The sequence below is a fragment of the Rhinolophus sinicus genome, chromosome 8 (assembly GCF_057876585.1).
Source record: "Rhinolophus sinicus isolate RSI-liver-muscle chromosome 8, RSI-T2T, whole genome shotgun sequence".
Taxonomy (NCBI): domain Eukaryota; kingdom Metazoa; phylum Chordata; class Mammalia; order Chiroptera; family Rhinolophidae; genus Rhinolophus; species Rhinolophus sinicus.
Genome location: NC_142508.1, coordinates 20,080,576 through 20,107,463, shown reverse-complemented (window position 1 = coordinate 20,107,463; position 26,888 = coordinate 20,080,576). Strand labels below are relative to the sequence as shown.

General features: G+C 32.5%; 1 protein-coding gene across 6 annotated transcripts in view; it reads right to left on the bottom strand.

The window, feature by feature from the left end:
- Nucleotides 1-26,888, bottom strand: part of POT1 (protection of telomeres 1) — a 73,560-nt gene that overhangs the window by 9,107 nt on the left and 37,565 nt on the right. For 5 of the 6 annotated variants that reach the window (XM_074315648.2, XM_074315647.2, XM_074315650.2 and 2 more), the window contains 7 exons: nt 23,694-23,849; nt 17,372-17,541; nt 16,147-16,229; nt 10,283-10,339; nt 8,041-8,197; nt 6,130-6,335; nt 2,385-2,520 (listed from right to left, as the gene is read on the bottom strand). In XM_074315648.2, the coding sequence (XP_074171749.2) occupies nt 2,385-2,520; nt 6,130-6,335; nt 8,041-8,197; nt 10,283-10,339; nt 16,147-16,229; nt 17,372-17,541; nt 23,694-23,849 (965 nt within the window). The remainder of the gene's footprint in view (nt 1-2,384; nt 2,521-6,129; nt 6,336-8,040; nt 8,198-10,282; nt 10,340-16,146; nt 16,230-17,371; nt 17,542-23,693; nt 23,850-26,888) is intronic. The other variant, XM_074315651.2, reaches the window with a different exon arrangement.

Here is a 26,888-nt window from a genome sequence, read left to right as displayed (position 1 = left end):
CACACAAGCACCAAAACAGAGACCAGATAATAGAAAAACAGGTAAAAGGGTATGAATATAAAATTCATAGAATAGAAAACACCATGGATACCCTCTGATGCTCAACAGTCTAACAAAACTGCACGAAGTGTCCGAAAACTTGAGGGAAAGTTGAAACTCGCACACACTGTTGATGGGACCATAAACTGTTACAATCATTGGAAGAACAATTTGGTATTTTCCAATAAAGCAGAAAATATGCATACCACTAATTATAAACACCTTACAGTAGTAACTTTCAAATTTTCTGGCAAGAACTCAGTAAGAAATTTATTTTATATCATGACCCAGAATGTAACATACACACAATTGGAACAAAAGTTTAGGAAACAATCCTAACCATTACTAAGTAAAAAGGTCTCTGTTAACCATTTTGATTTATTCCATTTTATACCATATCATGCCACACCATCACATATCATATCATTAAAAAAAAAATACTGGGCATGATCTAGTGAACTTACATTATGACAAAGGAAATATGTAAGAAAATACATAAAAGGACTTCATTTACCATTGCCTGTAAATGTAATAAATGAAAATAACATATATCCATGAATAGGAAAATGGATTAATAAACCATAATATATTTTATATGAAATAAAATTCTATATAACATTAAAATAATTACTAATCTACATGAATAAATATGGATAACTCTTGAAAATAATACTATGTAAAGGAAAAAGGCAAGTTGCAAAATGAAATGGCATACTATGAAACAGTTTACATAAATTTTAAAAGCACAAAATAATACACTTATACTCCTTAAACGTTCACAGATACATTATTCTAAGAGCATGAAAACAGTGATGAGAAGAGCTGACTCCAAGTTTGGAAAAGTAGTTACTTCTGAGAAGGAAGGGAAAGAAGGGACTGGTATGGTGTTTCTTCTGTTCTGTACAACTTTATTTTTAAAAAACAAAGACTTGAAAAATATGTTAGCATGTTAACATTTGTTGAATCTAAGTGGAGGATGCATAACTGTTTATGATGTCATTTTTGATATTGTTCTGTAGTTAAAATTATTTTCCATAATTAAAACTAAAGGGAAAAGTCAATAAAAAGATGTATTACCTTTTGCTGATGACAAACTAAAGGAAAAATCTAAAGAAAGTCTTAAAATATGGAGCGTGAGCAGAAAATTTCTTGGTTTATGATTAAAATCGGGGGAAAGTTGAGAGTCATACAGAACTTTATTTTAGCCTTCTAGTAAGTGAAGGATATTCCAAAGCTTATAACTAATTATTTGCTTTCCTGGTTCTAGACTGGCCAAGGTGACTGATACTAGGAAGGCAAGAGAGAAGACAGGGAGAGGAGAGAAAGAGCAAGTGAGGATGGGCACATAAAAGACAGAAGGGCCATGTTAATGACTTATTAAAAAGAAACAAATAGAGTTTGATATAGTTTTGAACTAATTATAAACCTTGATAAAGTTGATTCTGAGGTCATGAATCCAATGAGAGATACAATTATAGGCACTGGGCAGATTAGAGTAAAAATAGATCTAAACCAGGGATTTTAACTCAGTGACACTAGTTCCAACTTATAGTTGAAGTTCTATGATATGTGTTTTGTATATGGAACAGAACCCAGGACAGTCTCCACCTACCTCCCAATGACCTCAGCGGTGACAATCAGAGAGAGATCATGACTGCAGTATGTGATTTTCAATTGAAATCAAGATTGATGTGTTACGAGTATAACAATGAGTAACAATTGCGACCAACAGGAATATAAAAGGTAGAAGGATGGTACAAGACGTATTCTATAATCCAAGGTTTCTCAAAACAGAGTATTTTCGGGGTGATTGTTTCATCAAGCCGAGAAGCAAAGGAGATTTTATCTCCACTGCCTCCTTCCAAACCTAAAAACCTGTTTCTAGCTCCTAATGTATTCTGCCATCTTCCAATTACTTAGTGACAATTAATTTATAACTTTGTGCACAGAAATTCTGGAATTCAATCACTTAACTTTTATTAGAATGCAGCTATGAACCTTTCTCTGTAAAGAGTATCTAAATCCTTGTGAAAGAAAATAAATGGTAATTGGCCTCTAGGACAGCTTTATACCTAGCCTAGGGTAGGTTGTCAATATATGTGCTATCAAAAGAATAAATATATACAAAAAAATCTAGTATATATAAACTGGTAGTCAATAAGCATCCACAGACTATATATTAGGTTGGTGCAAAAGTAATTGTGGTTTTTGCAATTATTTTTAACATTTTAAACTGCAATTACTTTTGCACCAACCTAACAGTAGTAAGTGGGATAAGATAATAAAAGTAAAAATTACTCTTAAACAATTTTTAATTCCAAAGAATCCAAGAATTGAAAACATACCCATAGTAATGTGTTTTTCCTTGTATAAGGAATGGTGCTGAAAGGTCAAGGACTTCCAGGTCTTTACGGCCAGATTTCACAGGAATTACACTATGAAAGTTGTTTGCGAGTTTCTGGATCTCACGGAGTGTACCACCTATCAAAGAGAATAAATAAACCCTTTAAGTAGTACAAATGTAATGTAAGCAAAATAAAGCATCTATTAAGTAACACATGAGGTACAGTAAAAGACTAAAGGGACTGACAGAAAAAGACAATGAAAACAATGAATTTAGAGATTTAATTCATTTATACATTTACTGTGAAAAATAATGATTTGTAAACTTAGGATCCTACACAATGATTAAAGAAACCACCGCACAAAAATGCTGAGACTTGAGCAAATGTATGGCTTGAGAAATTTTAATCATCTTCTTAAACTTATACAAATTAGTCTCTATGGCAGGAACATGTTGGTTCAGAAAACTCAAGATAATAAAGTTGAGAGCCAAAGCATGACAAGGTCCTCCGTATTAAATTTGCTATATACTACTAATGTGTAGGCAAATTTAGTCCTGAGTTTGAAACATACCTTTTAAATTTTCAGGTGAACATTAAATTTAAATATAGATGCAAATAGTTCATGTAATACGAATTCGTGTACAATGTTTGTGCATTTTTCCTGGGAAAACCATCACAATCACCCCAATTCTATGACAGAGTGGAGATTAAACCATCATGTTGGCTGAAAAGAAACTGTGCCCAATAGTGCACTGTTATCAGAAGGATATTCTGTAACTCAAAGCTGCTGGTAAATTTTCTGGTGTGCTTTTTACTTAACTTGATAACCATTCCTCTCCAGGAAAAGAGAATATAATTTATAAAAATACTTCTGTGCATTTCCCAAAATTTGCATAAAATTTGTAACGTTAAAATTTCACTGCGAGGGGAAGCACTTCTGGCATAGCAGACTAAGGATGGCCAAAAATAACACTTCTCCATAAAAGCAAAAAGAACATTTACAAAAACTGTTAAATCCTACTTTTTCAGAACTCCAGAAATTAACCAAAGGTTTGCAACAATCCAATAAAAAACTTTTTTCAAAAAAAAGTGGATACACTTTGGTAAGAACAGCAAGCTTTGTGGTTTTAACTTAATTCGGCTCCCATCCCTCTTTCTGCAGCTTAATGACAGTTCTGCCATGTCAAGCTGCAGTTAAACCTTAGACTCTGGTTAGGGTTATAATACTCAGAAATACGATAAAAATGTTAACATTTTGATGAAACCCTTTTATATTTGAAAGTGCTTTCACATACACTTTCATTTGACTTTCATTAAAAAGCTCTGTAAGGTAAGAAAGACAAATACCACATGACCTCATTTATATGTGGAATCTAAAGAACAAAATAAACAAAACAGAAACACTCATAGCTACAGAGATACAGAGATGGTTGCTGGATGGAAGGAGGATGGGGGGCGGGGTGAAAAAGGTGAAGGCATTAAAAAGTACAAATTGGTAGTTCTGAAATAGTCATGGGGATGTAAAGTACAACATAGGGAATATAGTAAAAAATATTGTAATAATTACGTATAGTGCCAGGTGGGTACTAGACTCATGGGGGTGGGGGTGAGGAATCATTTTGTAATTTATATAAATATCTAAACACTATGCTGTACACCTGAAACTAACATAAAAGAATATTGAATGTCTACTGTAATTGAAATTTTTTTAAAAAGTGTCCACTTGAAAAAAAAAAAGCTCTGTAAGATAAAATGTTACTTCTTTGGATGTACTTATTTATTCAATAAATATCTGCTGTGAGCCAGTTACATGCCAGGTGCACTACTCAAGGTGAAGATACATCGATTAAAATGAACATATATCCTGTCCATAAGGAGCTTCCATTCTAATAAGGAAGCAAATCTATAAACAGACAGATATAACACAAATATAATACCAGAAGAAAAGTGCTCTTTTGGAATTTCATACAGGACATAATAAGAACCACTCCAATCTGCCTGGGGAATCAGAAAAAGCGCTTGGTATATACATATAGGTGGTCATTAAATATTCAACATGAATTGCTGAATAAAGGGAATTATTGAGTTTATTTCTGAAGATGTACTAGAGCAGAAATTGGCCAGAGAACAGCAATGGAACGGCCAAAAGGCAAAGGAAATATACTGGGACTCGGAATTGTCAGCAGTGCGATATGGCTGGAGGGTAGGATGGTAATTGAGGCACTGCAGGAGATGAGACTGAAAGTTTGTGAGATGAACGGTTATTAAAGAGGATTGGGAGCTTAAAGGACTTCTTTATTCAAGCTCCCTTTGGACGTTCAAAGCCAACGTGGCCAGCACAGAATTCTGTGGGAGACAGGATAACACAGGGGAGCCCTGAGGTACGCATGGCATCCTTTCAGTTGGCCCTACAAGGACAGTTCGTACAGAATCTCCTAAAACCATGGCTTTATTTTCACAGCGTACAAATACTCCAGTTTTTCTTGTATGCATGTGTCTGTTGTGTCTTTTTGCTTTTACATCAGTCTCCTGGTACAGATTAAAATATTGCTAATGGAATAAGATATCACATTTCACTTCTCAAAGTAGCCAAGTTTTTAAAGTGCTAGTATATGATGATGAGGGTAGGGGAATAAATAATCTCATATGCTGCTAAAGCAGATGCAGACTAGGATAACTTTACTAGAAATTGGGGAATGTTTACTTCATTACTTGTGTCCCATAATTACACTTCACCCAGGGGGAGATGAAGTTCATTAGAGTTACTATGTCAAAAAACTGGGACACTTAATTTCTCTGTGGTTCAGTTTTTCTCATGCATAAAAACAGCTTATAATAGTACCAACTACATACGACTGCTGCGATGATTCAATTAATACACAGAAATTAATTAAAATAGCTTCTGGTATACTATAGATATACTAAAACAAGAGATGTTCATGAAAATGATACCAATGTTTATACACGTGTATTCTTATATATACATATTTTCTAAAAGGATTATGTATTACTTTTACAAATAGAAAAATGTCAGCAAAAATGACCATGACCCACTTTAGTAAAGATCATTCATTTATAAAATGAAACTAAAGATTTCTATAATGCAAATTAAAGAGGATGTTTTCCTTTTATTATGGATTATTAACGAAGAAAAGTCTCAAGGAAAATAATGAAACATTAAATTTGGCATGGAAAAAATATGTGGTATATATATTAGATAAATACTAGATAAAAATAAGACAAAAGTGGAAAGCCAATACAAAAATAAATATGACTCAAAGTTTCATTTTTTCAAAACATGTCAAATTATTTTAAATTGTTTCATGGGTCCCTTCCTTGATTTAGATGATCAGTACACGACTTTCATTCTACTTTTATAAAACAACAGTGACATCCAGAGGCTAAGATAACAGAAACTATATATAACAAGCAGCCTCTATGTTATTCAGCTCGATAATCTGCTTCGATCTGATTAAGATCACAAGTAGCAATCTAACAAAATGAACAAATGTAAATACTTGAGTTTAATGTATACTTTCAAAATGTCAATCAGATCAATTTACATATGTGTGTACGTATATATTTGAATCTAATTGTTATAGATAATATATTCCATTTTATGAAATTTAAATTAACACTGTTTTGACTTTATATGTCCTAGGTAGCCCCTAAAATATATTTAATAATTACAGAAAGATATAAGCAAAAGCTGTAATCTAGTAAGGCAGTAACATAAATATCTTACCTTCTATCAAAATTAGGCAATCATTTGAAAGTGGGAGATTACCATTATTTTTCACAAAATGAATAGCTACTTTTCGTCCTCCTTGATGTTTAGTGGTCCAGATTTTTGAATCATATAATGATGTATTTTGTAGTTTGGTATTTGGGGTTTTAGCTGCACCCTTTTGCAAAATTATATCCAAATCACCCTCATATGGAACTTCTCGCCTAAAATCATCAACAATGCAACAACACAAAATAATTGGCATAAGGTTGGAAATTCAAATTTCGCAAATTATCCAATTAAAAAAAATTGTTTATATACTGATAAGCCAGCTACTTATTTTAAAATAGGGAGATAATTCACTTTGCAGATTAAATGACTGATTCAATAGAAAGATATTTGATAATATTTCATGTCTAAGTAGATCGATATCATAATTACATTAACTGCCAGCAATTTCCTTGCCTGGTTTTGTGATACCAAGGTTACTTATAATTGTTTCTGGCACCAATTTGTTCTCCTCTGTAAAGAATGCTAAACTTCCGACCGAGAAGAGAAAATGCAGCTGTCCCATCTTTACTTACCATTTTAAGTAATCTCACTTTCCTAGGGCACCTACTTTACAAACCAATATTACTTTCAATTCCTTTTAATCTATAATAATAATTTTAGAAAGTCATATGGTCAAGTATGATAGAGTACAGATGGAATGATCTAAATCCAAAGGTCTGTGTCCTCATCCTGGTTCTGATACCACCAGCTGTGTACCCGTAGATAACACCTCTTAACCTTTCTGAGGTAATTTCCTTATTTGTTTAAGAAATGATCATAGACCGTGGTTTTGTTTCAAAAGTTGTTACAGAATTTGATGAACTATAATTTGATAACACTTCAAGAATTATCTAAAATCTATATTTATATTTTAACTCCAACTACCATTTCAAGCTTAAACAGGTAGAGGACATCCCCATTTTATTTAAGGAGATGTGATGATAAAAAATTTCCACAAACAGTATAATGCCTAGATTTAGGAGGGGAATATATGTGTATTAATGAACAAAGAAGTGTACACAAATAATATATAAATACATAAATATAACGGAGGTGTGTGTGTGTATATATGCATGTATGTATATACACACACACATACAATATAGAGGGAAGACAGTCAACTTGCATTAAAAAAGGAGGGGGATTAAAAATAATTTTCAGAATATGGCTTGAGCTAATAAGTACACATTCATTGTCTTATAATTTTATTTATGTTTATGAAATAATTGATGTTTATTAGAATAAAGACTGTGGCACTGAGAAATTCTCAATTACTAAAATAATAATTACTATACTGTAGTTATTAAGCAGGACAGAAATAATTCCAACAAGATTTTCTGTATCACTTAATTAAAAATTTCAACTAACCGGAAGTCTTTTCTATTTAAGAATTTTAGTCCGTAATGGCTTATTATTAAGAATTTTAATTTTGTGACAAATGAGTAAGTCTCTCCAAATATTTTCATAGTTTTTTGTTTGCATTTATCAGAGCTAGTAAATTCAATAAAAATTTACTCATTGCCAGGACTTCACACTCATATATACGTATAAACATACCATGTTTCCCCAAAAATAAGACCAGGTCTTATACTATATTTCCCTGAAAATAAAACTGGATCTCACATTAATTTTTGCTCCAAAAGATGCATTAGGGCTGATTTTCAGGGGATGTCTTATTTTTTCATGTACAACAATATACATTTATTCAAATAGAGTCATGCCATCTTCTGGAACATCGTCATAAGGTACTAAATGTGTCCGTCTGTCTGACGATCTTAACTGGCGTTTATTTTTGGGGTAGGTCTTATTTTCGGGGAAACATGGTATATATACAAATATTATGAAGTGAAAACTTGTTTTATTATAGAAAATACTTACAGTGAATGACATTTAGTACAATGAAGTTTAACAGACTGAAAGAGGCTTCTGGGCTTATATGACCTCAGTTTTGCTCGGATGCGAAATTGTTGAGGAGCTTTTTGTTTCAAAATAGTACATAGTCGGCTGTTCTGCAAATACTGATGATCTGTAAGAACTATAAAAAATTTTTAGATTAAGAATATTAAATATAGTCATGACTTGAATCCCCGTGAACCAAACAGATACAACAAAATCTAAGTTGTATTGCCAACCTTATGAACATTTTACCACATTTATTATCTCCATTTGTCTCTCCAAACACACACACACCTTACAGATATACAATTAATATACATATGTGTGTGTGTATATATGTGTGTGTGTGTGTATATATATATATATGCATCATTTGAGAATAATTTCCAGACATCACACTCCTTTATCCTTAAATATTTCACACTGTGTATTTCACTGACATCAAACAAGAAATTTCACTGACATAATACAGTGCAATTTTCAATATCAGAACATTTAACATTAATGTAATATTATAACTGAATTCAAATTTCTCCAACTGTCCCCATAATGTTCTGATTTAGCATTTTATTTTTGGATTGAGGCTCCAATCCTGATGCATGCAATGCATTTACTTTTCCTGTCTCTTCAAACTCCTTTAACATAGGTTAATGGTTCCTCACTTTTCCTTGTCTTTCACGACACTGATAAATTTGAGGAGAGGTCATTTCTTTTGGTGTGTGTGCTTTTTCTCATGATTAGATACAAATTATGCATTTGGGCAGGAATACTACTACATGAGCCACACTGTGGGCATCCTGGTGCATCACATCACCAGGCAGAGGACATCAGTGTTTCCATTCCTGGAGGTAGCACCACTACTCAGTTAGTGAAGGTGGTGGTGTTCAACAGGTTTCTCCACTATAAACTTATTTTTCTCCCTTTTATCTAATAAGAAAGTATTTGGGGAAATATAAATATCCCGATCTTACACTAAACATTTAGGACCCTGCTAGTTTAGAACATATGGGTAATTCACAATTAAATGAATTATTAGTATCATGGTTGCAAAATCGTGTTTTTTCCTAACTCCATCCTTCCCTTCACATTTATTAGTTGCCATTAAACTTTAATAAGAGCTTTCCATTCAACCTCATTTATTTGTTTTGTTGTTTTATTTACTATGCACATGGAGTAATAGATTCCTACTTTACTCAGTAAGTTCTATTCTAACATCAGTATTTTTTATTTTGATGCTCAAATTGTACCATATTAAATATGTTTCATCATCAACTGAGAATTATTCTAGACTCATCTTGGAATTCTCCTATCCCAACCCAGGAATGTTCTATTACTCCAAGGAGCCCTGATTTCTTTTAAGGCAGAATATTATTTGTAAACTAAGATCTGTACACTAAGTGTGCTCATTGCTACTGGGTGCCATTGTTTCCATGCCCTTTCGTTGACAGAGGTTGGGCATATGTGTACACATGTTCACACCTGTACTACACACATCATGACCTACAAATATATGCATGAATATGCATGGGTGATACAGATACACAAATAATACACATCTATACCTATTTCTGTATCTATCTATAAAACCATGAGTACATACTGACACTACCAATTCCAATACAATATCACCAGCTTCTTTCTTCTAGCCTTCCCCCATTTCATAGTAGTTATATATCTTTTCTCCAATAATGAGAAATGCATTTTATAATAGTACATTATAGATCATCATTTAATATACCTGTACTTAAAAACACTTTTTTCTTAAATTTTTATTTTTTATTTTAGCTGAAGTAACAGAAGGAGGGCATGTGATAGATTTACTATTTTTGTTAATATTAAAGTTTTGGAGCATATTGTAAGGAACTCTTTTATGGACATACTGCTAAGTGCATAATGTGAACTGATTAAAATTAATGCCATGTAAGATATTTTACATTCTCAAACTCAAATAAGCCCCACTGTACTGTCAAAGAGTATACTCGCAGGTTCCATAAACCTTGCAGACACATGACTTAAAATACATATTTAATGTAAAAACATATGTCTTTCTGGGTTCCATTTTATGAGTTAGGATAAGGTGGAGGAGTAAGATAAATATAGATATATTTTTGCCCTCATGGATATCTGATCTCAATAATAGATAGGAATGAATTTGTTGATAAGCATAAGGACAGGTTTTATGATGCTATTCTGCCCGTATTTCAAAAATGAAACATGGTCTTACTTGTAGCTGATAATTGCTGACATCGTTCTTCCTCATATAGTGATACTGATCCAGAGCCTATAGAAAGGAGAAGGAAAAGGAATTATACAGTTTTAAAATCCGTTCAAAATTCAATGTGGTATTCAAAATTATAAAGCATTGCTGAGAGAAACTCAAAAAAATCTAAACAAACAGTGAAATATGCCATGTTCATGAATTGGAAGACACAATATTGTTAAGGTATCAGTTCTCCCCCAAATTGATCTGTAGATTCAATACAATCCTAATCAAAATTACAGAGGCTTGACTGTAGAAAGAGAAGAGCAGACTCTATCCCTTGGGTGGAAATGCAAACAATCTAGAATCTAATCTTGGAAAAGAACAAAATTGGAGTACTTATACTACATGACGTAAAGACTGACATTAAGCTGTACTAACGAAGACAGTATGGTGCTGACATAAAGACTGACCAACCTAAGAACAAAATTAAATAGAAATAAATCCACATTTACATAATCATCTGATTTTTGATAAAGGCAGCAAAGCAATCCAAAGGGAAAGCAAAACTGTTTTCAACATGTGGTGCTGTAACAACTTGAAATTAGTATTAAAAAAAAAAATGCTTACGTCATATTTTTAAGTGTTAAACAGAAAGCCCAGAAATAAATCCACATATCTACCCATGTGATTTTTGACAAAGACATCAAAGCCATCTTACAGAAGAAAGATGGTGCTATAACAACTGAAAATTCATATTTAAAAAAAAAGGTCTACCTCATAGCATACTACTAGCATCAAAAAGGAATAAACTACTGATATATGCAACCATGTGGATGAATATAAAAAAACATACAGTATGTACAAAAACATATAACGTATTAATCCATTTATTTGAAGGTCTAGAACAGGTGCAGCCAATCTATGGTGGGGAAAACTCAGAACTTTGGGGATGGTGGTGGTGATGAGGACTGACTAGGAAGACGCATGAGGGAGTTTTCTGTGACAAGTGTATGTTCTACATTTTAAGAGGGATTCAGGTCACACAAATTAATCAAAACTCATGAAATAGTACTTAAGTTGTCCATTTCATTGCATATAATTTTACCTCAAAAATAAAACAGAATCCGAAACAAATACTGAATTCTAGTTAATGATGTCTATTCTGAAATCTTTAGGAGGTATACTAATGTCTGCAACTTACTTGGAATGCATCAAAAAAAAAGGATGAACTGACAGATTAAGAGAGAGATAGATGACAGAGCACATAGAATAAAATGTTAATTGGAGAAAGACTTTGGCTGTGGGTATATGAATATTTACTGTATAATTGTTTCGATTTTTCTGCACATTTGAAAATTTTTATTATTTTGGAAAAATATGTTGTGAAGGAAATAAAGGGAGAGATGCATAAAAATCATAAACTTACTAAATTCAATTGGATGACTTGCTGATCACCATAAAATAGGATTTTACTTTAACAAGAAAGCAAAAGTAGTGAACACAGCAATAAGTTTAATAATGCTTTCTAAAATGAAGAATTTAAGACTTGAAAAATATCCATACTTTGTAATTACTTTAACTTACATTGTATTATGTACAATAGAATGTATAATAGAATTACGTTTTGATAATTTATGGGGCATCACATATAAACATGTGTCTTTCTTCCTGGGCATAACTAATAAATGGCGTAAGAATCCACGGCAACATAAACTGGTAGTGTATGATTTCAATGAACCTGATTACTTAATATTTGCCATTCTGCATGAAGTGAAAATAATGGCAAAAACCTTAAAAGTAGTCAAATAATGAGAAAATATGTGTAAAATGTATACACGGTCTCCTATAAACTGATAAAAAAACATAAAGTACCCAAAAGAAAATCAGATAAAGGGTAAGAGCAGATAATTCAAAGATGGAGTAAAAAGGGCTGTTAAATACGTAAGATTTTTAAGTTTCCAAGTTGTCAGAGAAATTAAATAACACATTTTACCTTCCAAATTGTCACAAATTACACATATTGTTAACCTCCACTATGCTGAGTGTCAGGGAAGGACATTCTGCTACACGGCTATTTGCATATGAATCCTATGACATTTTGGCATGTAATCTGGCACAAGCTATGAAGCTGAGAAATATGCTTGCCCTTTGATCCATCAACCCCACTTTTAGGAGTTTATTTTACAGAAATAAAAACATGAAAGCGCAACTGTTCAGAATGTTTATTAAAGCATTATTTGTGAGAGCAAAAAATGGGAAATAACCTGAATGTCTATCAAAGGGAAAACAACTGAATTAACAATGCAAGATACATACAATAAAATGTAATGCAACTATTACAAGAATGAGTTTGAGCTATATAAATTATGCCAGAAAGAAGTCTACGATAAAGCAACTGGTATAGTATGGTCCCATTTTTGTAAAAATTTTAAACAGAGGGAAAAGTCCTATTTGTTTATGTACCAGTATATGTACATATGTATTTGTATAAACGTGAAGGTTTTGAAGGAATCACACTAAACTGTTAACATTACCTCAGGGAGTGGGCTTAAAGGCATGGGAAACCTATGAAACTTAATATTATGACTTGCATTACTTTTGTAATTTAAAAATAATTCTAAAATCCTTTTAAAAGGAGAAAAGAGAGTTCAAAAAGAGTAATTACAGATGAGATTGGGGACTGTCAGGGTGCTATGGCTGTAAAGACTCCACCAAAATAACTGTCAGAAACTAAACAAATGCAGTCAAGTTACAGGATACAAAATCAATGTGCAAAAATCCATTGTGTTCGTATATACTAACAATGAAACTTCAGAAAAGAAAAAAAAAGAGAAAAAAATATTCCTTTTGCTATTTCAACAAAAAGGACAAAATGGGAATAAATTTAACAAAGGATATGAAGGACTCATACACTGAAACTACAAGATATTATTAAAAGAAACTGAAAAGGACACAAAGAAATGGAAAAATATTCCATGTTTATGGATTGGAACAATCAGCATAACTAAAATGGCCATATCACCCAAAGCAATAACAGGTTTAATGCAATCCCCATCAAAATCCCAGCGTTTTTTAAAGAAATAGAACAAAAATAAAATCATCAGATTTGTATGGACTCACAAAAGACTAAATAGTCAAAGCAATCCTGAGAAAAAAGAACAAGGCTGGAGGTTCACTCCCTGACTTCAATTTGTATTACAAAGTGACAATAATCAAAACAGCATGGTATTGGCAGAAAAACAGACACAAAGACCAATGGAATAGAATTGAGAACCCCAAACTAAACCCACATATATACGGGCAGATAATTTTCAACAAAGGAGCCAAAAACATACAATTAAGAAAAGAAAGCCTCTTCAGTAATGGGAAAATTGGAAAATCATGTGCAAAAGAATAAAACTAGACTGCTGTTACCATATACCAAAATTAACTCAAAATGCATCAAAGACCTAAACATAAGACCTGAAAAAAAAAAAAATTGCATAGAAGGAGAAAGAAGAAAGCACAGGTACTAAATTTATGGACCTTTGGTTTAAAGAGGATTTTATGAATTTTATCTCAAAGGCAAGGGAAGTAAAAGCAAAAATAAATGAATGGGGCTATATCAAACTAAAAAGCTCCTGCACAGCAAAAAAAACCATCTGCAAAACAAAGAGGCAACCAACTGAATGGGAGAAGACACTTAAAAACAATGCCTCCAACAAAGGGATAATACCCAAGTATATATAAAGAACTCATGCAAATCAAAAACAAAAGAACAATCCAATTAAAAAATGGGCAGAGGACCTGAACAGATAATTCTCCCAAGAAGACATACAAACGGCCTACAGATATATGAAAAAATGCTCAACTTCCCTAGCTATTAGGGAAATGCAAATCAAAACCACAATGAGATATCACCTCACACGTGTTAGAATGGCTATTATCAAAAAGACAAGTAATAGCAAGTGTTGGAGAGGTTGTGGAGAAAAAGGAACCCTCATACACTGCTGGTGGGAATGTAAATAGGTATAGCTGCTATGGAAAACAGTATGGAGGTTCCTCAAAAAATTAAGAATTACTACATGGCCCAGCAATCCTTCTTCTGGTTACCTACCCAAAAAACTCCGAAAACATTTATCTGTAAATATATATGTACCCCTATATTCACTGCAGCATTATTCATGGTAGCTAAGGCATGGAAACAAACAGTGAACTTCGATGGATGACTGGATAAAGAAAATGTGGGACACATATACAATGGAATACTACTCTGCCGTAAGATGAAATACTGTTATTTGTGACAATATGAATGGATCTTGAGATTATCATGCTAAACGAAATAAGTCAGACAGAAAAAGTCTAGAACCATATGACTTCACTCATATGTGGGATATAAAATTGAAAGCAACAAATAAGACAAACAAACAAAAACTCACAGACACAGACAACAGTATAGTGGTTATAAGAGGGGGAGAAGGGGTAGTATGAGAGGGTAAAGGGGGCCAAATACGTTGTAATGGAAGGAGGACCGACTCTGGGTGGTGAACACACAATGCAATATATAGATGATACACTATAGAATTGTACACTTGAAACCTATATAATTTGACTAACCAATGTCACCCTGGTACATTTAACAAAAATTTTTAAAAAGTATAATTACTAATTATACTGTTTCTAAATGATTGTCAATCAAACTAAATTGGCCTCCTAATGGTTGTTCAAGTAATTATAGCTCAGGCTAAAATGCCATCACCAAGGCAGTAGGAAATGTGGAGAATTTTAAGGCAGAGAAAGAAGACATAAATTTAAAATATATACAAAAAAATCGAATAGCTTGCATTGGAATCTGACTTTGCCATCAGTTCAAAGCTAAGTAACCCTTGGCAAATTACATGATTCCCCCATTACTCAAAACCTCAATTTCCTTTCTGTAAAAAGGAGAAAATATTATCAGCCTCATAGGAGTACTGTCAACATTAAATAATCATGCATGTACGCACTTACTAAGTGCCTACCAAGACACACATGTTAATTTTAATGCTTATCATTACTGGTGTAGAATGAGAGTAAATCCTGATAAAATGATTCTTTGGCTAATAGTAGAGAAGGAGTTAGATTCTAAAAAAAATACATATATAGGATAGCTATACCGGGAGGGCCAAAACAATGTGTACACATGACTTGTATTCATCTTTTGTAATTGGTATATATTGAGTATTACAATTTTAATAGTTTTTTTTCCTTTCTTAAAATGTGTATGTATATTTTTTGGCACCCTCTGTATATATACCAGATAACATAGATTCTACGTCCCAGTATGTACAAGGAGACAAAATGATAAAAGAAAAACTCCTTACAGATTGAGTTTTAAAATTTAGAGATTTGAATAGTCACCTATTCAGGTAGACAATATTATAAATACACAACTGTTTGTCAATATATTTCAATTAGGTATTTGATTAACTCAATAAAGGCAGGGGGAAATCATGTATACATCTAAGATCTGTACAATCAAAAAATACTTAGGCTGTTTGAAATAAAGCAGCAAAAACAACCTTTGTTCCTTTTAGATACTGACATGCAAAATAGTTGCCTAAGAAATTAATACAGATATTTAATGAACACACACACATATACATAAACATATATACATAAATACTACACATATAACAAATCCATTAATCCCTACCACCCCAATTTGAGCATGTAATTATACAATTAAAGGAAGAACAATGTTTACCTTGGCATAGGACACACAGACTTAGCATGTTTGTTTACAATGAATATGGATTCAAAAAAAGAGAGACAGAGATAGGAAGATATTAAAAGGGAGAATTAATGTTGATAAAGGCATTTTACTTAGCAGAAACTGAACTGTTAATGTTAAAAATTGTACTTACTTGATGGAAAGCTGTCCTCATAGTCTAATTGACCCGTATCATCTGAACACTGATTGGCTGTCAAACGTGCACATTCTAAAGCCCTGTAAGTAAAAGAATGTAAGTTCAATTGCATAAAACAAAGTCAACACGGTCAGTTTAGCTCTACCCACAGAAATTAAGAACTCACTAAAATTGTATAAAAAAATTCCGTGTGTGTGTATCCATTCTTTAGTAGAAGGTCTGTAACTTTTATGAGATTATGTGGTGTTTCAAGAGAGCCCCCAAATTTATAAAAAAAAAAAAAAAAAATATGAGTCTAGAAAGATACAAGTGTAACAGTGGGATGATGAAATACTGAAAACAAAAATAAATTGGGAATTTAATGGATAACATTTTGAGTCAGAACAATCTCACTTTAGATTCAAGAAGTAAAATATTATACTGCTATACACTGCAACACAAAAAATAGAGACTTGGAAAAAAAACAAAGTAGTGAAACTGAAATGAAATTATTGAAAATGTATATGAAATAGGTAATTTAATTGATTTTAAATTCATTGATTTCAACATATTAAAACAGAAAATATCTACGTCATTTCAATATTCTGAATGGGTATTTTTTATATCTCTAAAGATACGCAAAATACTTATTTTTGTTTCTCTAGAACACTGGTCCAAAAGTTTCTGTAACAGACTGCTAGGAACACATCAAGGAAAAGAACTGCATGTAAAAGAGGATTTAAAGTAATATTAACTTTCTGGAAACAAATAAGTTTTAAAAATACCCTAAAACACTTTGATTACCTATTTTAGCAGTCACAGGCACTTTAGAAAGGCAGTCTTTTTTTTTCATGGCAGGATCATCTGTTTGTGATGCTAGATATGGATCAAGTTTTCCAAACGTTAGCTAAACTCCAGTCTTCACTGTTTGTTACTCTACTTGGAGAACGCAGTAAATGGTAGGAGAATGTAAGTGCACAAAGTAGATGTGAGTGTGTAAGTAACTAATGGAAACCTTAGACTATAACCCCAGCTCTGCTACTATGTAGCTATTTGAAACTACAACCACTTGACTTGTTTCCTTTAATTCATCTGTTTTGTACAAAATGGATAACGGCACAGAAGGCTATGACGATCAACTACAAGGAACCCATTAGCTCCCCGACCCCAGAACAGGATTATCTTGAAAATCAGTTGAATTAATGCATTATTTACAATTTCTATAGGTATATGATATGCTTACTTTTTCAAATGATCCACATCGGAGTTGTTTTCTGGCAAGACTCTGATTCCCCGACCATAACTGGTACCTCCATGGAGATGAAACTCTAGAACTAACGATGTCGCTTGGTCCTCTGAATTCTGTGACTGAAATTTGGTATGGAGGCTATAAATTCTAAGAAAGCTTCCAACCTAAAAATAGATTTTTTTTTTTTTTTTAGAAAATGGAGAACAATTCCTAATACTCAAAATATTTAACAACCATATGGGGCACAGATCAACAACCAGGACACTGACCAATCAGAAAGGATAATGGTGCATTATACTGGTGTGTATTGAATAACTAGCTGCCCCAAGGACACTGTATCCAAACCAAAACATCTGTGTGAGTGTGTGTGTTTTCAAATGTAAGATATATTTCCATTTCAGCGATGTTAAAGTATAAAATAAGATTGAGTCTTAGCAGTGATAAACTATAGTAGTTAAGAAACCCATGACCTAAATCAAGTCCAAGACCTCTGTTTGATTAATAAACCCATTTAATAAGGTTTCTGAAAATAACTTCTTTTAACTTTAGTTAAGGTAAGATTTAACTAAATGTGATCACTAAAGCACTGTCATTATAAGAATACTAGAAAATATTTTAAAATGTGCTACTATACCAAAGTAATACATCCCCTATAAGTTCCATGAAAAGAAAACATGTTATAAACTAATTTGTGTTTGTATATCATAATATGAAACACATTCCATGAGTTCAAATATAGGACTAAACCAATTATAGTTTTTAATTAAATGTTTGATAGTTAATTTCTATAGATATGCTAAACTTACTATTAAAAATATCTTTAATTATAGATTAATGATATGCTTTTTTTTTAAATTAAACCTTACTGGGGTGACAGTTGTTAGTAAACAAATGGCCAAAAGACATATGAAAAAATGCTCAACATCACTAATCATCAGAGAAATGCAAATAGAAACCACAATGAGATATCACCTCACCCCAGTCAGAATGGCTATCATCAACAAGACAAATAGTCACAAGTGTTGGAGAGGCTGTGGAGAAAAAGGAACCCTCATACACTGTTGGTGGGAATGCATATTGGTGCAGCCGCTATAGAAGGCAGTGTGGAGGTACCTCAAAAAACTAAGAATAGAATTACCATATGAACGAGCAACCCCTCTCCTGGGTATCTACCCCAAAAATCTGAAAACATTTATCCATAAAGATACATGTGCTCCAATGTTCATTGTAGCTTTATTTATGGTGGCCAAGACACGGAAACAACCAGTGTCCTCTGATGGATGATTGGATAAAGAAGATGTGGTATCTACACACAACTGACATGCTTTTAACGTAGAAAATTAAAATGAGGCAGATGCAGAATGTTTATCAAAGAAATTGAAACCCACTCAAAACAAGAAGCTAAATAACCTAAATTACATTTATTTGTATAAAGAAAAAATCATAAACAAAAAGAGTTACGAAACAGGAAATTTAATTCATCTGCATGAGGCAGCAGTCCTGACTGCTGATGACTGTGGGACTCTCATTCTCTTTTTTCTGTTCAAGGTCAGAATGAGTAACAGTGATGAGATTCTCTACAACAGAAACGCTATATAGGGGGAATATGAAAAAAGACGAGCCAGTAAACCAACCTCCCACCTCTGCTTATTACTGTTTCAGTTGATTATATTTTTCCTCATTACTGTCCGGATTTGAGAAATGAGAGAAAAAAGTAAAGGGGAATAAGCCACTCCCAGATGCTACTACTTCATTCCAGTAATAGGTTTTGTGAGGAGGTAAGGTATTTAGTCTTTCTTTCTCTGACCTCTTCCACTCACACCTATATCATGGCAGGGGAACAGGTTGGTCAGAGAAGGAAAAGACAAAAGACAAAAAAAAAAAAAAAGAAGACAAAAACTGATTTTCCTCATGGTCTCTAATGTAAGATACTGGAAGAAAATATGAAATGACCTGCATGTATTTACTTTTATCTGACTTTTTTGAACATTTATTAGAATCGGGTTTCTTTTTTATATACATAATACAGCAGCCCAGGACATCCAAGTCCCACAAAGGACTGAAGAAAGGCCAACGCAAGGAGGATGGTATCACATTCATAAATAAAAAGCTTCATCATTATGAAGATAATTTCCCCCTAATTAATCTTTAAAAATCAATGGAATTTCGATAAAATCCTCAGTGTCTTTCATGGAATTTGAAAAGTTGCTCTAAAAAGATATATGAAAGTGAATAGCCAGGTCAATTTTGAAGACTAAATGGGGAGTGGGTGCTTGACTTATGAAATAGCATTTAAAAACAAAGGTATAATAATTGAGACAGTCTGGTATAAATGCAGACACATCAATGAACATTGATAAATCCAAAAAATATAACGTCAAAGAAAACAGTAAATTACAGTATGATGCATATACATTTTTCAGACAAAAGCACATAAAAGTATAATAAACATGGGTGTACATACCTCCCTGTTAAGACACAGAAACAGACTATTGGGGAGCAAAAAATGAGAACAAACAGAGGTACAAAGAAGGTCCAATAGGTATTTATTTCTTGAAAATTAAAAGTGGGAAAAGGGGGTCAAATATATGACGATGGAAGGAGAACTGACTCTAGGTGGTGAACATACAATGCACTACAGTGGTACCTCGGTTTTCTAACGTAACCCATTCTAGAAGAACATTCAAGTTCTGGAACGTTTGAAAACGGCCGACAGCTAAGCCTCAGGATCTTGCACTTACCGGAAGCCGAGTAACATCTTCAACTTCCGAGGCATGCTCGAAAACCGAAGCATTTACTTCCGGGTTTACAGTGCTCGTAAACCGAAATGTTCCTTAACGGAGACGTTCGAAAACTGAGGTACTACTGTACATGGAGGATGCATTACAGAACTCTGCATCTGAAACCTAGATAATTTTACTAACCAATGTCACCTCAATAAATAAAAATTAATAAAAAAACTAAAAGTACCTAAAGTAAATGTGGCAAAACAGTTTGAAATGTTAAGTTTGAATGGTAGGCAAATAGATGTGTAGTACACTATCTTGTCTACTATGGGTTTCATAACAAAACAAAAGTTAAAGACCGAGATAATTTATTTTATATAAATGAGCTATAAAGATGATAAATTGTTATTTCCAGAAATTCCTTCTGGAGTCAGTATTGTATTTTTTTTTAAGGTTGCTAAATATACTAGGAAATATGCCAGATGCTCTATTATAATAGACAAATATTGCTTAGTCTTGTCTGTAATGTGATAGGATTCCAAAAATACAAGCAAAGGAGTCATAACAAAATATTATAAAAAATACTTTACAAATTGTTATAAAAGCCCATTTCAATACAGAAACATTAAAAATAAAGCAAAGCAAATATGGATTAAAGAAATCACTATCCCTTTAGAAATCATTTATATATATTCCTTATAAACTAACATGAATTTCACTTTAGGTTTAATATTTTCAATGACTGTATATACCTGAAAATAACCAAATTATAATTCTTGAGTCACTGAAGGCCAAACATAATTATTAATACATACATTTTATAATTATTTTAAAATTGTGTCAGCATAAGACTGGGGATTCAAAATATACTGCTTTAATTTCTAGACGAAAGATGTGAAATGTCAGTGTGAGTGAGTGAGTGAGTGAGTGAGTGAGTGAGTGTGTTTCTGTAAAATGCTTAGGGAATAAGATACCTTACTTAAAAGCAAGATTTAGGAAAAATGTTAAGGGCAACTTAGGCTGCAAACTGTGTTGTATACAGAAGTCAATTATGTTGTACTTTATAATTGCCTTAACTGTCTCTTTATTTAAAAACATTTTTTTTCTTGTTCTTGTACAACAAAAATACATGTCCATGTATTTTGGTATAAAAATGCAATTTTAAACAGCTGTCTTCAAGTGCGGGTAAGAGTTAATTTCTATCGATGTCATGTGCCTCTGGAGATTTCTTAAATTAATAGGAAATGACTGATAAAGACAGAGGTTGTCTCAGGACAAACAAAATGCGATGTCTATATACGTTAATAAAAGCCTACAGTTAAATTACTTATACACAGATAAAATACTTTTCATTTTTCTATTATAGCAAATAAATAATAAAATGTCCTAGCTGTAGAAAAAAATTGAAGCGCCCTATCTTTAATTATGTGTGCTCACAGCCCCCTCTAGTGGGTGAGATTAAGAAGACAGAAAGGGAAATGGAAACCATCTGAAAAAAAATGCAGTTCTCATTGATTCATTCATTAGCAGATACTACCATGTTTCCTTGAAAATAAGACCTAGCTGGACAATCAGCTCTAACGCGTCTTTTGGAGCAAAAATTAATATAAGGCTCGGTCTTGTTTTACTATAATATGTTATATAAAACTCAGTCTTATATAAGACCAGGTATTATATTATACCCACTATTATATTGTATTGTATTGTATTGTATTGTATTGTATTGTATTGTATTGCATTGCATTATATTATATTATATTATATTATATTATATTATATTATATTATATTATATTATACCCGGTCTTATAGTAAAATAAGACTGGGTCTTATATTAATTTTTGCTCCAAGAGACACCATTAGAGCTGATTGTGCGGCTAGGTCTTATTTTCTGGGAAACACGGTATCTACTTCATCATTTCTCCATGGAAAGCACTGTTCTGGCTGCTGTTCAGGACCTGGACGAGTAAGTCAGGACCTGCGGGGAGAATGGAAAGACCTATAGAAGCAGCATAGGGAAAGAGAAGGGGATTAAATGGGGAAAGTAGATCTAAAATGTAAATCTTTTTCACTTATAAAATAACTCTGTATTTTTAAAATGACTTTAGAACTTGCTTTATTATTATTTATTTTTTTTAAATAAACTAATCGATGTAGATAAAATCAGGGGAAAGCATCAAAATATACCTTCAACAGTCAATTTTCTCCAATGTCGGGTATGAGCACGTGCGCGTGTACGCACACGCACACATACAAAGGACAAGAGTGCAGCTGTCACCTTCCTGGACCCTGATTTTAATGTAATTTATTGACTTGAGTTGGGTGGGCTTATCTGTAACACAATGTGTGAGGGGAAGTATTTACAAAGGAAAACTGGGCATTAAAATTCAGTTCTGAAAATCTGCAATTCACTTGAACTGTTTTCTTCCTATAAGTAGATTGTATAACTTCTATAAACAGGCAGTATAACTCCTTAAAGGTGGGATGAGAACTATTTGCAATAAAGAAAATTATTTCTTTATCCTGGTTTAGAGAAGTGGCTCTGGAAACAGATGTCATAGGTTCAAATACCGGCTTCACCTACACAGCTGTGAATTCTTGGGCTTAATTTTTGACTGTCTCAGTTTTCTAATTTGTCAAATGGGAATGATATTATGTACTGCACAGGACAGTGCTAAATACATATGAAGGATGTAACAAATATTATTATTGTTATTATTAATGCCATTCTTTGCTAGAAAGAATACTTGCAAATGAGATATAATGAAGAAAAATATTCCTTAAAGTGCTATAACCATGTTTCTCCGAAAATAAGACCTAGCCGGACAATCAGCTCTAATGCATCTTTTGGAGCAAAAATACAAGACTGGGTCTTATTTTACTATAAATATACTTTTATAATATACTTTAAGGTCTTATATAATATACTTTAAGACCGGGTCTTATATTAATTTTTGCTCCAAAGGATGCTGTAGAGCTGATTGTCCAGCTAGGTCTTATTTTCAGGGAAACACGGTACTAAGCAAGAAGTGCGATATCTAAACAGTGTATTTTTACCTAAAAAACTATCTCAAAAACAGTGAGGAAGTGCTAATAAACTGTATCACACACACACACACACACACACACACACACACACACACACACAATTTATGATATATATTAGAGGTAGATTAACATTTTCTTAAACTAATGAGTAAAAAGTCACAGGCTAGATTTTATCTAACCAATTATCAAAGCTTAATGTTTAAGTTTACAAATCTTTTATGTATCTCTGTCATTTTAAAGCAGTATTATCTTGCACAATACTCGTACAATGTTGCTTTACTATTTTCATAGTAAAATTGTACACAGCTCTAAGATAATTCAGGAAACATTCTTTAATTTTAAAAAGCTGTTCAAGCCAATATAGTTTAATATATCTACCAGATATTTATTTTGAACATACATTGTATTAATAATACAAATTAAAAAGTTAAAAAAAAAAATTTGGAGTTCATTTCTAGACCTCAACTATCATCTATAAATGTGATTTACACCCCCGATTTATAAAAATGGAAAACAGCAAACAGGTTTGCTACTCAACATCACCTTCAGAGATTTTGCCACTTGAACATGGTTATCATAGACTAAAATGTCTACTGTCAGATTCTGCAGCCGCTGGATGTCACTTAAATCACTATGAAAATCAAGGTCTTGAATTAAGACTCTCCAAGATGGGAACGGGGTCCTGGTACCATCCCACACCTGCCATAAGAGGGGAGAGCCAAGATTAATGATCTTTTTGTAAAACCGCAGAGGCTAAAAGAGTTTTATTTGCTGGCAATGTAATTTAAAAGTAGTTAGAGGTATACTTGCAAATTTCTGCTAAACTTTAAATGATATTTTTTTCTGATTGTAAAAAGGACTACATATATACAGATAGTGCGGAAAACATAAAGAAGTTCAAACTGCTATGACTCTAGGAAAAATATTAATATATTGTTGAATTTATCTTTTTTGTTTCTGTGTACTTACAATACATAAGTCTTTTTTCTTTTTAACAAACTGGCATTATATTCTTTTTGTTCCTTAGTTTACTATTGAACAATTTATCAGGGAATTTAAATATTCTTCTGAAATACGATTTTCAATGGCTTCACATTATTTTATGGTATGGATGCACACCAATTTATTAAACTAATCCTTTCATCCATCATTTGGGTTTTTCAAACTTTTTGCTAATTTAAATAAATTAGTCATTACCATCCTGTATATAAACCTTTATGAGTATCTCTGCTAATTTAAGTATAAATTCCTAGCTTCTAGGAATGTATCCTGACCTTTGCCCATTTTCCCACTTTGTTCTGATTTGGAAAATGCTTTTTAAGGCACAGAGATGAATATTTTGCTTATGTTAGATGTTATGAATCCAAGGCAATAAACAGCACGGATTCTGGGAGAGGAAAAGGTGTTGGATTGCTGCGTAATGTACACGGAGATAAGGATGGAAACACCGGCACAGGCAGGGACGAAGACATTCTACCCCATCCTTAGGCCATGAGCTCGCCTGTTGGTGCTAGGATTTGAAGGGATGAGCTGGGCTATGTTATGCTATAAAAGGGTATGACAAATACATTGGTGTGAGGTTGGAATATCTCTGCATGTCAGAAGTTTGGCTGGACAAAAGTAAACAGGCTGTTTGAAGAAAAAACACTACATTTCTATAGAGAAGGTGTCTGCCAGTGTCAGATTACAGAGGAAGTACAGTCTGGTGACAGTGCTAAGTTTCAAATAAACAAGTACGCATTGGTGTCATTCACTCTGTTCCCTACATGATTCAAAGAACCAGGACAATCACTTTTGAGAGCAGTAACATCATTATTCACTAACATTTTTCTTCAAATGTTTTCATTTTGTGTACACTGTTTTTGCGACATTAAAATGGCTTTATAAACCAATCCATTAAGTCTTTTGGGTGAGGATTTGAGAGGGTAGAGTTGCTATATGCTTTTATGCTTCAGTTTTAATTGCCTAGAAGTCAGACTTTTAATGTTTCTTTACCAATTTGAACCATTACTTAATGTTATTTTCATCACATATTGAATAACTATAGCTATAATTAAGACTTTCTGAGGTTCCTAACCTTGTTTATTGATCAGTCTCACTATAGCTTTAATTATTATAATTTCATGTTTTAATATCTGATATGGAGCTCCCACTTGGTTTTCTTTGGCAAGCCTTTCTTGCTTTATTCCTGATCATTTAATGTTTCTAATAAACTTCAGAATTATAGCCAATTAGAAAAAAACCTGTGGTTTTAATTTAAATTACATTTTATTTAAAAACACTTTAGGAAAAAAAAATATATTTTAATAGTTTAAATTTTGTTTCAAGCTTCTCAGTAAAGTTATGTAGTTTTCTTGATAGAAGGCCAGGTATTTATGGCATAAACTTTCTTGTTTTACAATCATTGAGACTTTGAAAGATCTTTTGTTTAATTATATGTTCTATTTATTATTGATATATAGGAAAGCTATATTTTACTAATGTTTTAAACAAGTTAGGTCACTGAGTAATTTTATTAATCCAAATAGCTTTACAGTTAATTGTTGGGGTTTTTATATCTTGTCAATACTGACCTTTTTTTTTTTATTATTTCTTTCTTTTAAAATACTTAAATCTGGCATTTCTTTTATCTCAGTGAATTTCCTAAGACTTCCTAAACGACATTACACAACAGAAATAGTGGGTATTTTGTCCTGTTTCTGACATTATTGACTCCAGAATTCCAACACTACATATTGTCTGTTTATCTTATGACAGAAATTACTCACCAAGTTAAGGAAGCATGCTTCTACTTTGCTAAACAGTTCCATAAATATTTTAAACATTCATTGAAATGATCATATACTTTTTAACATTCATGGAGATAACCATAATTTTCCTGATATTGAACCATGTCTGATTTCTAAAAATAAACATTTCGGTTTCTATATTAATAAATAAAACTGGGATGCATGTACTTGTTTTGTGCAATATTGGTCTGTAATTGGTCTAACTCAGTCTGAAGGAGTTCACCATCTGGGCTCAATCACTTCAGTAGTTAATTCAACAACCTAAAACAACCTAAATTAAATTTAAATTTTAAAAATGAAAAATAATCAATTTAATCTAGACTCATATTTACTAGCATAGAAGTTGAATATAACATTTTATGAGGTTTAAATACCCCCACATATGTAAGCATATATCTTGCATCATTCCTAATTTAGAAGATTATTTCTTTTAAAAAATCATAATATAACTTTTTTTTAAAAACTTTTGAACTTATTTATCAATTTTATCTTCATCTTTTTCTTTTTTTTAAAATCATTAACTACATATAAGAATTCCTACATACCTTACTTACTGTTAGGAAACAGGTACTTACTATTGCTTCTTTCATACATGAAGGGTAATTTAGCAAGAGCTATCAAAATTTCAAATGTACAAACTCCTTGAATCAGCAATTCTATTTCTAGCAATTTATCTTCACAGCTCTATGAGCACAGATGTGAAATGACAAATGTTTAAGTCAACCTCCTAATGCATCAATAGGATGCAAGTTAAAAACATGCCATGCCTCCATCTGATAAAAAAAAACAAAAAACCAAAGCAGTTGAGTAGTATCCTAAAATTCATGTCTACATGAAACTTGTGAATGTGCTTTACTTGAAAACAGTATCTCCGCAGATATAATCAGTTAGGATGAGGTCATACTGGATTACAGTGGGCCGTTAATCCAATGTGACTGCTGTCATTATA